At 46.7% G+C, this 14,453-nt stretch overlaps 1 protein-coding gene across 1 annotated transcript; it reads right to left on the reverse strand.

Annotated features, from left to right (window-relative positions):
- Positions 1 to 2,320: 2,320 nt before the first annotated feature.
- EV420DRAFT_1279663 (uncharacterized protein) lies at positions 2,321 to 3,828 on the reverse strand (the record flags this gene model as incomplete). Its single annotated transcript, XM_060468152.1, has 3 exons — positions 2,321 to 2,527; positions 2,678 to 3,508; positions 3,616 to 3,828. Coding segments are annotated over 3 exons (1,251 nt in total), but the record flags the coding sequence as incomplete, so codon positions are not given.
- Between the last annotated feature and the right edge of the window lie 10,625 nt (positions 3,829 to 14,453).

Consider the following 14,453-nt stretch of genomic DNA (forward strand, 5'->3'; position numbering starts at 1 on the left):
GTTGGACCCTTTACCATCGTGTCAAAAAAGGGAGCCTCAGCTTACGAACTAAAATTACCTATCAAGTGGAGGATTCACAACCGATTTAATGAGTCTCTCCTAACCCCTTACACGGCCCCGGTCTTTCCTAATCAACCACACCCTGATCGACCACCTCCAGAGTTAATTGACGACGAGGAGGAGTACGAGATTGAAGAAATTGTAGAGCAACGGGATAAAACCATCGGTCGTGGACGAACCCGTCGCGCTATAACAGAATATCTCGTAAAATGGAAGGGATACCCGCGGGAGGAGAACTCCTGGGTCAAACGTTCGGATATGGCCAACGCAGAAGAGCTGGTAAACAAGTACGAAGCACACCTCCAAAGGATTCATTGGGAGGTCAACAAATATGGGCGAACGGTGGGGAGAGATGACAAAATACCACCGGACGCTGGAACGGCTTACCACGACCCGGATACCCCATGCGTCACGGATATCGAAACGGTTTACTCCTCCGAATGCACAAACCCGAGACACTCCCACGCACAATCATCGATAGCGATGCGAGAAATTACCACGGAGGAAGCAGATGGCATACCCATCGTAGAAGAAACAGAAAACGATGAGGATTCCAAGCTAGACCTCAAGAACTTACAAAGGGTATACGAGAACTGGGATTTCGACTCCGAAGATGATGACAACGATGATGACGATACCTGGTCTTTCTACAGCCAGTCCGCGCAGAGTGGGGAGAGTCAGGATTCATTCGGGACGAACGAATCTTAAAGGGGGGGTAATGTTACGGTTATTCCTTTTCTTTTTCTTTTCCTTTTACTTTTCTTTTCTTTTCTTTAGTCAGCCGGATTACGCGAGGCGCGATCCGCACGGACTGACTGCGCAGTAGTATTTTTAGAATACTCGCGTGTATTTAAGTAGAGCCTCAGCTGGTCTAAACCCCAGCTTCGGCTAAGGTTTAATCTACCTAACATCGAACTCCGTCCTTCGTGACTATTTGTCCCATCGACTTTCATCGCCTTTGACTTGCTAGAGCATCGTCTACCGAAGTGCGAGTAGCGATCCTAGCACGATCTAAGTCGATAGAGTTAGTGGCTAACAAGTATGTGTTTTCAATCAAAAGGAATCGTTGAAACTTAAGGAATTGGATCCTGCATGCCATAGGGATGAGTAATTTCAGAGACCAGCAGGAGTCAGGACTTTGTAACGTACTCATTAGGGAGTCTTTCCATCCGTTGTGCGTGAGCCGATAACCGCTTGATGAAAGGTGTTACCTTGGAATGACTCCAAAGAAGGATGGTAGACATGTATGAACACTTATCGATGTAAGCAGAGCCGAAATGGATAGGGTCCGGAGTTATCGGCATGAGAATGATGGTTGGATTTGGGTTGGATGATGCGGCATACGGCGGCCAGATCCGGATAATTCATACTCCGACGTCTTCCTCATCGAAAATTAGAATACTACTACCAGCTAACTACCAGCATCATGCCGCTACCTTCATGACGATATGCGGACGATGGTCAGCGACTTCTGTTACACAAACATGGAGGTGATCAAGAGCTTTGCCAATTTATTTGAGGCTGACGCAAAGGATTCTCTCGGTACTTTCCCTTTCCACGATTGGCGAAGCTTATTTTGCTGACCCAAAATATCGCAGATCAATCACCTGGCAACATTGAATTATCGGGCTTTTCTTTTTAGCACAAAATTGTGGTATCGATGCACGACAGGACGCAGGCATAGGCTTGAGCTGGGATGGGACGATCCATATCCGTGTTTGGGCGCTGCGATGGTATGTCAATGCCGGTGCGTTGCACAAGTTGTTCACCAATGTCATTTTCTCACACAAATAAAAATCCAGACTTTTTCGGGTTGTCTTTTCCTGTGCTGGCTGGTCCTCTCCCGACGTTAACCCTAAAATTGACTTGCTAAGAGGAGAAGGTAAGCAACTTTTGTCGCTTCTAATAATTTAACGAAAAACTGAGCATGTATATGAAACCCATACAGCCAATTTATGATTCTGTCGGAAGGTTCTGGAAGAGTATGCAGCAACAAAGACCTGGCTCTCGCTGGTATGTACGTCATACAGGCATTCCCTGCCACTTTGATAGCTGATTCTGGTATTAGATACGTATGCTGTTGGTGGTGAGATAGTAGGACCGTCACATCAGAGAATGGTGTCCCCTTGTTATCAACGTACTTTCTGCGTGGAGTTTCTGTTGATTATCTTTTTATAACTCAGGACACTTTGACTTTAAATACAGAAAGAATACCAGATCTCATAATAGATATGCGAACTCGAGAGAAAAGGCTAACAAACTATAAATGAGGTATGTATGTGGTCCATTGTACGGTATTCAGAGATGAAGGCGGGAGGGAACGCAACTGTGTAAATGCGAGGACAATTAAAATAATCCGCCCCCCAAAGTATGCCAAGACACCAAGGACCATCAGCAGTATCACAGATATTCCCAGCATGATGATAAATATTGATAGTACCATAAAAACAGGAAGAATAAAAAATGTCTTCGGGTGACATAGTAGGCGAGGGTTCAGCCTGATGAACCAAATCCTCCTGTAAATCCCTTGTTTAAAAGATCTTGTAGTCTCTTTTAAGGACATCTCGCAGAATATCAAAAGTAGTGCGAGGCATGGTGCAAGGAGTCCAATTAATACAGCGACTGATGAAAACCTCCAAAGGACTTTTTCGGTGTATGATGGAAAGGTGAAAGACCAGGCTACGCAATGAATTGCTCCAAATAAAACACCCACCGCCACAATTGTTGGTGCGCGAATGTGGGGAATAACAGATAGTGGGCCACCCGACCAGAATCGGGGCACGCCATCTTCAATAGTGATGGAATTTTCAGTGTGGCAAATACCGAGTATAGTCGCTAATATTTGACTGGGCAACTGGAGCACAAATGCTACAGCATTAAACAGCACAGTGGTAAATGTCTTCACGTGAGCCTGTGAAAGGTTCTCAGTCTGAGTCTGGGTCTGAGTCACGGTGTTCTCCGGGGATAGGACTGAGGTAGGGCGAGTGCTGCTGTCTTTAGGGGCGGATGCGGTTGTGAGATAATTCGGACCAGTGGGTAGGGTTGTCTCCGATGGTGTCGGTCCCACACGAATATGATATTGCACATTGAGTGGTTTTTGCAGCCATAGGAGGGATGCGATAACGCTGGGCACTGCGAACGCGAGCGCCGTGACTTCTACGAGCGTGATAGCAAGATCTTGATTGGCTCGTGCAACGCACTGGGCTTGAACAAACCAAGATATTTGGAGAATGGAAAGGGCTTTGGAGAATTCGTCGCCTTTGCTCTTGTCCTGGATCGTATGTTCATCTATCTTCTCCAATTCCTTCACCAATTCCGGTTTCTGTTCCAACACTTCGAGTGTAAGAATCACCTGCCCTTCGTGCGGTTTCTCGTAAAAAAAGCCACCCATGCTGAGGAAGAATCCATGAGTCAAAGTCAGCTTTGATGGATTTGGGTGCCCGAGTATCTTTGCCTTCACAAGAGACCGTATAGAAACACCCTGTTTGTCTGGCAATACCGGCGATGAGAACAGGTAGCTGGAGAGAATGTGACATGCTTACCGAGACAGTATACTTTCCACGCCACGATTAACTGTGACGCAGCCCATGCAACGATGACTTCAGGTGCAAGAACTGCAATGACCATCGTCTCTGCACGGTCCAAAGACCTGAAGAACCATCCCCTTTCCGTAAGTTTACGACCTGGCACGTTCCGATGCACAGAGAGCCAAGTGCATGCGAATATTGTCACAAGGCAGCCCCATATGATATTCCAAAGCGTTCTGCGAGGATCCGAGCCTGACGGTGAACCATCATTATCATCGGGAGGGAGAGGCGCGTTCAGGACTGGAGAAATGGACTGAAAAAAGATAGCAAATATAAGGTGCAATTAGTTCGTAAACATGGCTGCAAAGAGGTTTGCACGTTAGGGTGTGCTACGTGGAAGACAATGTTCTCGTACTTATTCTGGACGCATAAAACTGAGGGGACTCGTAGGCGTTGCTTCTATTTTCTTTGGAATGTGTAAGCATCCTGAACGGTGGACATCGTAGCATGTGTAGTCTCACAAGAATTCTTGATTCCAGCGTAACATTGCGAGTTTCCTTGAAGGAGATAGTCAGTCCATGATAACCCTTCCTTAAACATGAACATACCGGAAGCTCAGGAGTAGACCTCTCCGGGACACAGAATGGGTGCGAAGGTTGCAATGTCAAAACTAATTGGCGGCAGATGATGGTAAGAGCCTAGAATAAGACGATGACTCCCTGACAGCATATGAAGACCGCGATGTTGTCGCATGATTGTGCTTACGCACCATGAACGGGTTTTTTCGCTGTTTGGCGGGCGCTAGGTTGTGATATCAACAATTCAGTAGTGTGATGTCGAGACATAGTGAAAGGAAACATAAGGTTAAGTGCCAGAAGTTATATGATAGATGGAAGGAGTGCTCTTCACATTGTGCGGCAAACTGAAGGTTGACGGCAAGTCACAGGGTGGTTGAAACGTTGTCGGCGCTTAATTGTAACCGATACGTATGATGAGGCGTCTGAAGGTGGGAAATATATTCTTCAAACAGTAGGCGCGGAGGGGCACGCTCTTTCTTCTGTTAGTCGCTTGATCTGATAATGGGAAAGACAGCACTGTGTTTGGGAGAAACGAAAGAATGTTTGCGTGTACTCCAGCTATAATCCTTGAATGGCGGTATGTAAAAAGATGTTGTTTGAAAACGGCGCAATGGCGTCTCAGTATACGGTGATTCCATACAGCAAAAGGCACTGAGCTCGCATGACTTCAGCATTGTCGTAAGGAGAACGTGAATTTAAGATGGAAAAGCTAGCATAAAGGTCGCGAAGAATCACTTCCAACGCCTCGTTGTAGTGTCGAAAGTATAATTGAAGTATGAGATATCCATTCGTGTGAATGAATGGGAATGGTTCCCCACGGAACGTTTACATATTTGTGTGAGGACGATGGAGGGAAGAACCCTAATAACCTCACGAGGACTACGGTATCCAGTTGAAAAAGAGCATACGACAGCGAATTACCCAGAGGACGTGGTGAACGTGATTTTCAAGGAGCCCGAGCCGATAGCGTCCCGACTTCATTATTATCGTTTGTTGATTCTTGTGGTTGTCGCCATCCTCCGTCCCCTCATCATGAGCCTCGTTGCTTTTACCTCGTTCAGCAGATTGGGGTGATCTCGCCTTTCCTTACTGATCGAGTGTCGTCTACTTACGTGTTGACATTCAGTGTGGGAAGAAAACATGACCTCTCGATTGCCTGCCACACCGGTTTGACGCCGGGTGAATGCTATGGTGTGGAGTAAACCAGGCTGCTCGTCGTATTTTGTCTACTTACGACGTTCCAGTAAAGTCTTCCATGGCAGGAACCTTGTCTTCGAAGCAGCTATTGTCGCATGACTTGACCGTGCATTTCGCATGTGGAATTTCTTAACGTCTGGGGGAAGAATTCGAAATAGTACATGTACTCTTCTCTCCACTGCTTGAAGCCAGAGCCAAGGGATCACCAGCCGACCTACATACCACCTTCAAGATGTGATATCTCTCTGTCACACCCTGCTCAGTGTCACCTCGAATGCCAAAGGCAATGACTACTGAATATTCGTATTTGTGCTCATACGCCACCTCTGTGAGTATTCTGGTCGTAAGAGTACGGAGCCGTGAGATGTTTGAAATTTGGTTACCCTACGAGAACTGGCATGGCGTTAACGATAGATGGAATGTTTCGTCATCTCGCGAGGTGTCCAGGTGCCTCATACTCTACATTTTGTTACTCCTTCTCATCTCTATCCTCAGATATCGAGCGCAAAATGTTGATTGTGATCCAAATCCATCTTTCTGGCTTCGCGCCAACTCCCGTCCTTTTTTTGACGTCATTTAGGGCATGTAGCACGTGGTCTACGGTGCGAACAAATCGTCCTACCACCATTGACCAATTCTCTAGGTGAATCATTTGCACTATTAAGCTATTTCTTGATCTTGATCGAACTCATCAATGTGTAGTTATTTTTTGAACTCGTCGGATTGCCATATCATAGTCGTCGATTCTCCCAATCCTCGAACCTCCTCTTCACTTCACGTATACGTCTCAACAATACTGTAAAGGTCATGATTGTGGATCTTAGTGTTTTGGGAGTTTTGGTGAGTCTATACGTCTATTTTATTCTTCCTTCTGCGACTTACGACCGATTCCAGGACTTCCTGCTGAAGTGCAATTGAACAGGAAGCATCTTCTGCAGTTCGTGTACTCATTCCAACCTACTTTTTCGAACCAACGACTGAACGACTCTCGTAGCCCTCATCAGCCTTTTTACCAATACCGTGGCCGCTTTTATTTCAATAGAAAGACTAGCAGTCACTACAGTATACATTTTCACTGTTTCTGTCTATGTCTTTTGCCTACCACCGCACACAAATCCTAGGTTATCCCTAATTATTCAACGATGACCACAAATTTCTCTGGTGCACTTGGTGCACTGGGTGCCACACTTCTCTCGTCATCCACAGCAGTGCATACGTCAGGATGCATTGTTACGACCCTGGTCGTTGCTGTGGTGCAGCCGTCCACCTTCTCTCCGCAATATTACCCCTTGACGACTCTTATGTCGACGACTGGTTTTTTCGGGCTTTCTACTAATGCATTATGAAGGACAGGACATGTGGAGACAGGACCCTTAACCTGACTCATATCCCCCGGAGGACGTTTCCTGGGCTACAAGCACCTCGACGACCACAACCCGTATAGATCCTGTTCCATGGGAGCCATTGCTGTATTCGTTATATTTGTCGATTCGTTTTCCCACACAGACGCGCCGGTACTAGCCAATCTATGGATGGGCTTTGTATGTGCTGTTTTCTTTTATTTGATCAGGCCGTGATGCTGATTTTGTCGTAGTATTGGTGGGGGCGGAACTTTTACAGCTCACGGAGCCTTATCGGATAACACGGTCCTGTCTAATGGCGGCGCAACGGAGGATAGTATTCTCGGCATGGAACTGCTGGCACGAAAACCAAATCCGTGGCAAACCATGTCGTAGGTCGGAGTGTACAACGGCGCAACTGGACCAGCGTCCTTCCTATTTGCGACAGACTATTATCATCCTTGATGTGAGGCTTCGTGTTTCAACTCTTTCTTTCTCGTTTTCACACCCCAAATCCTCAACTCAATGGTATCTCATCCGGCTCACGCGTCCATGATAACAGCACGCAATGAACGACATATCAGTTTCTCTGCTTCGATTTTGAACAGAACTGGCAGGAGAAACGTGAAGACGCACTGTGAAACCAGAGTAGAGTCAAATGCTCTTCCGTAGCATAATCGTTGAGAACACCGTATATAAACCGGGGTGTTCTCCTCTCACCGACGTTGATTCCTACCTGGCTTTTCTCGTGACGAATATAGAATATTATCCCTACGTTATCGTCACACCCGAGGCGTCTTTCGCCTATCGTCCTTAGCTCTAAGATATAGCGACGTCTGTTGTAGCGCTCGCATAGATGTCCCAGGTAAACCGTGTTCTTTTGAAGCAGGACCCTGGGACATGCTACAGTTCTTATACGCGACTGTGACCTGTTATGTTTGGAGACTTCTTCACTATGTGCAGCAATTACTGCGTCTCTGAGTCTCGCTGCAAAAAGTATTCGTCCTCTCTACCTATCGAAGAACAGATTCGTGGTCTGTTAGACATTGTGCTGCTAGATTGTTCATGACGCGTAGAATCTGGGTACAAGTCTTTTCATCTTCAGGTCGTAACTCGGTAATGAATTGTTGTTATACCCGGAATGTTCCCATGGATTAAGCTTTGGGGAACTACTAATCGTAGCCCAGAATGATGCTGCGTGGTGAGGCTCCGGTTCATCAAGAGAAGCGCGTGTTCCGTTCCACTGATACCGCAGTTGGCCAGGAAATACTTCGAGATGTGGAAGCAGAATCGGACAATATCCATCTACACGAAACATACGTCCTCGTAATACGGTCACCTCGAACTGAAGGCTCTGCAAAACAATTCCTTCGATATTTTCAAATGATATCGTATGGGGAATCGAAGGTGATAAAAACATCACACAAGCATCAATTCACGCAGCACTGAAGCTGTTAGACTACAGCATCACAACTCCAAGACGTACAATATGCATGATCGGCCCCAGAGCGGCCCGACACCCGTGTTTACGTCTATTGATCTGACTGGTTTTTCTTCCTTCCTTTCACTTGTCATCACCATCCGCTCCAACCCTCGCACCCTTAAGAAGGACAGTAATTACCGCTGGGCAGATAAACCGCAATGATGGTTGTGGACGGAAAGATCCTGTTGGTCGCATCTCGATGCCATCGAAAGAAAGGATTGCGGAAACTCCATGAAATCGATTGCCGAGAACGTTTAGCGTGATGGTTGGGTGTAAGACTGTTCCCACCAAGCCTTCCCCCGGACATAATTTCAGTTCCATTCCACAAAGCAGTAAAGCGCTGCGGGAATCAGTCTTTTCGTATTTCCATTTTGTGTACTGGATTCGTTCGACTGGCGTTTCCGTTCTCAGGACTGGAAAGATCCGGACGTAAAGCTGTTATTTTCCTACGAATGAAGGAGAATAGGTCTTCCTCTCGATAGCATAACTTTGTCTCGCGAAAATCCGGTCACTCCATGACCAGAATCCCCGTGCTATAATCTTTGGCTATCATATTGAGTATCTCTGTTGGACATTTAGACTCATAGATCTACTCCATATCACATGAAGGATATACACGCGTCCCAATTTCGCCGGAAGCAGAAATGACTATCGCGAATAAGACGCTGTCAAACGAAAGGAGTAAGAGCCACCAGACTATTTTCTGACGGCGCTGAATCGAACTTACCGGAGAATTTACTTCGGAGATGGAACGCTTATGGTACCTTGTGATGTCGTACCAACTCTAACACACCGAGACTTCTGTTTCGTAGCGTCTCTAAGACAAGTCGTGATCACAGTAGTACATCGAGGGAAAATCCTAGAGCCCTTATATTCACTAGTGTAAAGCATTCTTATTTCCATGTCCGTATACACTAACAGGTCACAATTCTTGCCATAGATCGTTTTCCCTGCCTCTGAAGGATCATGCTCAATACGCATAACCCTATCGCCAAGAATAACCAAAAACCGCTTAATTCCAGTCTCCCGCTCCACCCTAAAATGCTAGTGTTTCGCTACGATAAAAAAGAAGACATGGTGGTCTTCCAGTTATCTTTAGCCATTTTCCTTCTTAGGGCTAGACTTACCGCAGATATGAGACTATCCGCTGCATGTGCGAGCACATATGACAAATTTGGCTGCAGAGTATAGAAAAGATTCCATGCGAACACTAACTTCAAGGAATGTAGGCAATCGCCGACACGTTTCAATACCGGTTGTTTTGACAGAGGAGACGCTAACCGACCAGAAAGGAAGGGTTCTGACTACGCTATTTTGCATCTATTTACCTCTGTCCAGGCTCCCATCTAATCTTCTCGCACGGCATCACCTTTCTGTTTTTTCATCGAAAGAGTTTGTTGATATCTATTGTCTTCTACCACAGCCTGCTTTTCATCATGTTTGTTTCCAGGATTCATAAAACGAGACTCGGGGGGGGGAAGAAATCGTGATCGGTGAGTAGGACTTTGCTTTGCGTTGCTACTCGGAAGGACTCTAAACGTGTGATAGTAACAGCAATGAACGTACGGCTGAAATATTCGTTATGCTTATTACCTATACGTTCTGAAACGCCTCAACGAAAACTGATTCGGACTGGCACTCTTGATACGTTATGCCAGGACCATTGTCGGATGACTGTTGACTGGGTCAGAACAAGAAACACAAAGTCAGGTGAGTATTGTTGCTTTAACATTTGTGGTTCGCGGCGATGCTGAGATGTGTGCTTAGGAACTAGTACTAACGATGAAGGAATAATATTTGAAGGTATCGGTTCAGGCGGAGAATACTGCATGCGCCTGTTTCGATATGAACGCATATCGTCAGCCCTGTGCAAATGATTGTGTGTCCTCTGTTTCATCTTGATGGTTTGATGGTGCCGAAATATGATTATAGCGTATGTTGAAGTAAATACCATACAGAATCTGAGTGCGGTTCCTTCATATATCATCCTATGCCTCTACTCTGATTGTATTTGGTAGGGCACGGACTTTGGTTCTGTATGCCTGGTACGATGACCAGATGCCGGTGTCATATCCCTAGGTTGGTGGCTTTTGCATAATTGCGCAGCCATTATGACTTCTTCAGGTCATGGAAGATATTTCAGAGAACAGTGCGTATTATTCCCCTCGTTTGTCCGGTCTTCTTCCTCCAGATCCCAGCGATATCTTGCTCCCTCGAACGAAGGTTTCAAGATCTTGAATGCGTTGTCTACGCATGTTCCTGGACCGTGACTTCATCTTTGAATGCAACTCGTACTCGTAGGCTAGCTTATATTTATGATATATTGTTTCGGTTCACAAATCTTAGTCTAAAGTTTTTGTCTTCTTTACGACGCGCAGCAGGAACTGTGCTCAAACTGTGCTTCATCCCGTCATTCGACGGCGAGAATCGCGTGATAGGTACTCGGTGTCTCTGCCTCTCGAGGAAAGGATTCATGATCTGGTGCTCTGAGCTTGATCTTCATGCCTAGAATCTATGTATTTCTATGTATTTTCGTTCCAGAGTAGGTGTTACGATTTATCTCTGTCATGTTGGACTTTTGGGAATTAATCATAGCAGGGATTAATGCTTCGCAGTGCATCAAGCTCATGTATATTTATTGTCATCGTAACCGCAAGGTCTTGAGTCACCTCGACTTAGGGTTAGGGTTAGGGTGGACCCTACGACTCTTCGGCGGGGCCCCCCCGGAGGGAGGGGTGCCGAAGACGTCGTAGGGGACTTAACATATCTCCGACTTACAAAGGAGTCGGTGCGGTAGTTTGGCTGTTAAGGCGAGTACGGAGCTAGTAGGCTCAACGAGACGGGACCAATGGGCTGGGGAAAATCCCCAAGCCAACCCATTTCGTATAAATACTCATCAGGGTCCGTGCGCTCGAATTGCGCGATTATTGCGACTCGTGCTTCTTATTAGAAGTGGTCTGACAATAATCGTACGATATTAATCTTATATCGTCATCGGCGACGTCATTAGACCCGTCCAGACGGGCCTAGACCGGTTACGCGGTTAAATGCGTAATCGTGCTTACTCTTTTAATAGCCGAACTACCGAACCGGCCCGTTGAGTCATACCATATGACTCACCTGATATCGGATCATTACGGTCCGATCAGTAGCCGCGGTTAACTCCGGGTCACGTGTTCAGGAGTCTAGACCGTCCCCCGGCCCGCCGGTCCGCACGGTCCGGGTCCTCCCTGTAGGCGGCCCCGAAGGGCGGCCCAGGGCGTGGGTTAATTCCCGTAAACTACCCCCGTGGGGATAGACAACTCGGTCCGGTTGTTCCGGTTAGGGTTAGGTTAGGTCAGGTGACTCCTTAGTCCGCGAAGCGGTGTTAGGGCTTAGGGTTAGGGTTCGGGGTTAGGCTGCCGATGTAGAGTGGAGCAGTCAGTTACGATTCGCGATTAAGCGATGTGTACATACGTTAGGGTTGGTGTTAGGTGAGGGTTAGAGTATCCCAAAAGACTCGGTTAATACCGTCTGCGTTTACTGCAGATAACGTAGTACTTACAAGATTAATACTTTAAAGAATTGCTTGAAGCGGTGTGGCGTAGAGGAACGTTCGCGGCTCGGCGCGAGATAACCGTCTCCCGTTCGTCCGAAGAGTACTTGGAGCGGGTCAATTCCCGATAAGAGGTCCAGCCCCCGTGGGGCTGCGTCCTTTCGCTATTAAGCAGACCTGTAACGACTATCTGGAGCTTACTCCACTAATAGTCCATATCGCCACCAAGGGCTTGTTCGATGAAAAATTGAGGATTAACCTCGTCGTTTGACCAGTCACTGTCGTCCGAGTCGTCGGTTACTTCGACGGGGATAGTTTGCATCTTCGTTGAAAACGTTTTCATCTAGCTTTGCGAGAACAGTCTTTTTCCAAAGAGAGGTTAGATCGAATAGGTTGCGGCCACGTTTGCGACTCACAATCATTCGTCGATTTAGGATGTTGATTGTACGGATATCCGGCATAGAAACCCAAGAACCAGAGGTACTGAACACCGGCGAGCAGAGCTCGTCGGGTACTTCGCTCTGATGCAGAGATCCCCATGACGGGTCCATTGTTTTTCGAGCACCCATGTTTTCACGCGTGGGATGCTCGGCGGCTTCGATTGAACGTCGCCAACTTCCTAAGACTGTGTCTCCTAATTCTTTAGCGGAGAAATAATTCCATGCAGTATTGTAAACGGATTTGAGAACAAGAACGTCCTGTGCATCGGGGCGGGCGACAGTAGCCGCTATCCGCTTATCCCATCGTTCTTGTGCATTTTCTCTGCACCATTTACAGACTAAATCTGACGGATAGCCACGTTTAATATACAGCGCTATGGTAAACTGGACTGCATCTCTGTAGTCCTCGAGCGTGCTGCTTAGCGTAGGCCATTCGTGATAGTTCGCCTATGAACGTACCTCGCTTGACGTCAAGCGGATGGTAACTTATCCAGGGAATTCTCTCCATGTGTGAGCGAGCTTTGCGATACGGCCTGTGCTGGAGTAGGTTCTGCCCATCTCTATATAACATCAGGTCGAGGAATTCTCTATGATTAGAACTCGCGCCCCATTCGATCGTACACCCATCGTATTTGATCTGTTCTAGTTTGTTAAGTGCGTCTGTTTCCGAGGACGCGTATACTATAGACAAACAGTCATCGATGTAACGCCCGTAGAATAGTACGTCGGCGTTTGCAGATATATTAACTTTACGTTCGAACCATGCGCCGTAAAGGTTAGGCAAGGTCCTGGACTGTCCGCGACGCCCATTGCTAGGCCGCGTTTCTGACGGTAAAATTTATCTTTGTAGTGTAGGACAAGATTTTTATTGCCGGCGTATAAACATTTGGTAAACATTTCGCCTAATACGCGGACGGATTCGTCGTTATCGTACCCAATGTGTTCATAGTAGAGGTGCTTTGCTATTTGCATTGCGCCTTCTAAGATGACGTTTGGGTAGAATGCGACGACGTCGCCCGTAACGATAAACCATTTACGGGTTCGGTCAATATTAATCTTACTTAATTTTATAGCCAAATCTTTCGATCCGTGAATGATCGTTGGCTCCGATTGAATTATCGGTTTAAGCATTTTGGATACATACTTAGCGGCGGGGTTTTGGATGGCTGAGTGGCATGGTATAATTGGTCTGAATTTAACGGGTTCTTTATGGATTTTAGGAATACCGTAGAATTCAGGCGCCACATGTTGTGTTCCTCGAGGAGTTATCTTCGATCGCATGAACTTAGCTATTTGGGTGCCGTTTGGAAGATTACAATCAGCATATAATGCAATCATTTCCATTTCTGTACATTGAGAGTCGCAGATTTGATTAAACATTATCTGCGCAAGTTCGATATAATCGTTCTTATTATTTAATATCTCTAGGCTTTTAGACTCGATCCAACTACGCTCGGAGACCGCGATGCCTAAGTTTTTATCTGTAGACGTAATTATATAATTATGGCTATCTAGATATTTTTGAATACGGGCGGGACTCGGTGTGAGCGATTTGTGCCAGTGCGTGGCCGAGGTGTCCTCAGGGGGTATATTGGCGATCGTTTTAAGTACGAAGCGCCGGCCGGCCTGAATGCCAGTATTCAATGTATTGCGGTGCTTTGGGTGCGGTTGCCCGGTCTTCCGGGCGTTTTTGTCCGACCTCAAAGTCTGGATCGTATAAGTCTTCGCTGTCTTTTTTCTCCGTGAAACTGAAAGTGAATTCGCCAGCGAAGTCTTTCGACGAATTCGTTCCACGCACTTAGAATCAAACTATTGTTGCGAGGGGAATAAAACATATATTTTAGATCCAACGGAGAGCTGATATTGTAAGTCCAACGGTACTACTACTCCAGGCGATAAATGTACATTACTACGATACGAGGCGGCTTCTATAATACTAAGAGGGGTACGAGAATGTAAAAACTGAGATTGCCTGTGGGAGTGGGATTGTAAGCAACCAATCCGGGTAAGAAGAAGGGAACGTCCCACCGGAAAACCAGGTCCGGTACTTCCTACTTCTGCTTGCCCTTTCCCTTGCCCCCGGCCGGTTTGTTCGCCTTCTTGGCGACGCTTGCGGCCGTTTCCTTGAACTTCTTCTTGCTCTTGGCGGGGGCGGACTTGTTGGGGTTGTTGGCCGCGCGACGAGCTCGGTGTGAGCCACCATCCTTCTTCTCGGGCTGACGAGAATGAGTTAGCGCGGTTTGAAGATTTAAGTGAGCGACTTACTTTGGCCTTCTTCTTCCCCTTGTCTTGC

The sequence above is a fragment of the Desarmillaria tabescens genome, assembly GCF_030435595.1.
Source record: "Desarmillaria tabescens strain CCBAS 213 chromosome Unknown EV420scaffold_87, whole genome shotgun sequence".
NCBI lineage: Eukaryota > Fungi > Basidiomycota > Agaricomycetes > Agaricales > Physalacriaceae > Desarmillaria > Desarmillaria tabescens.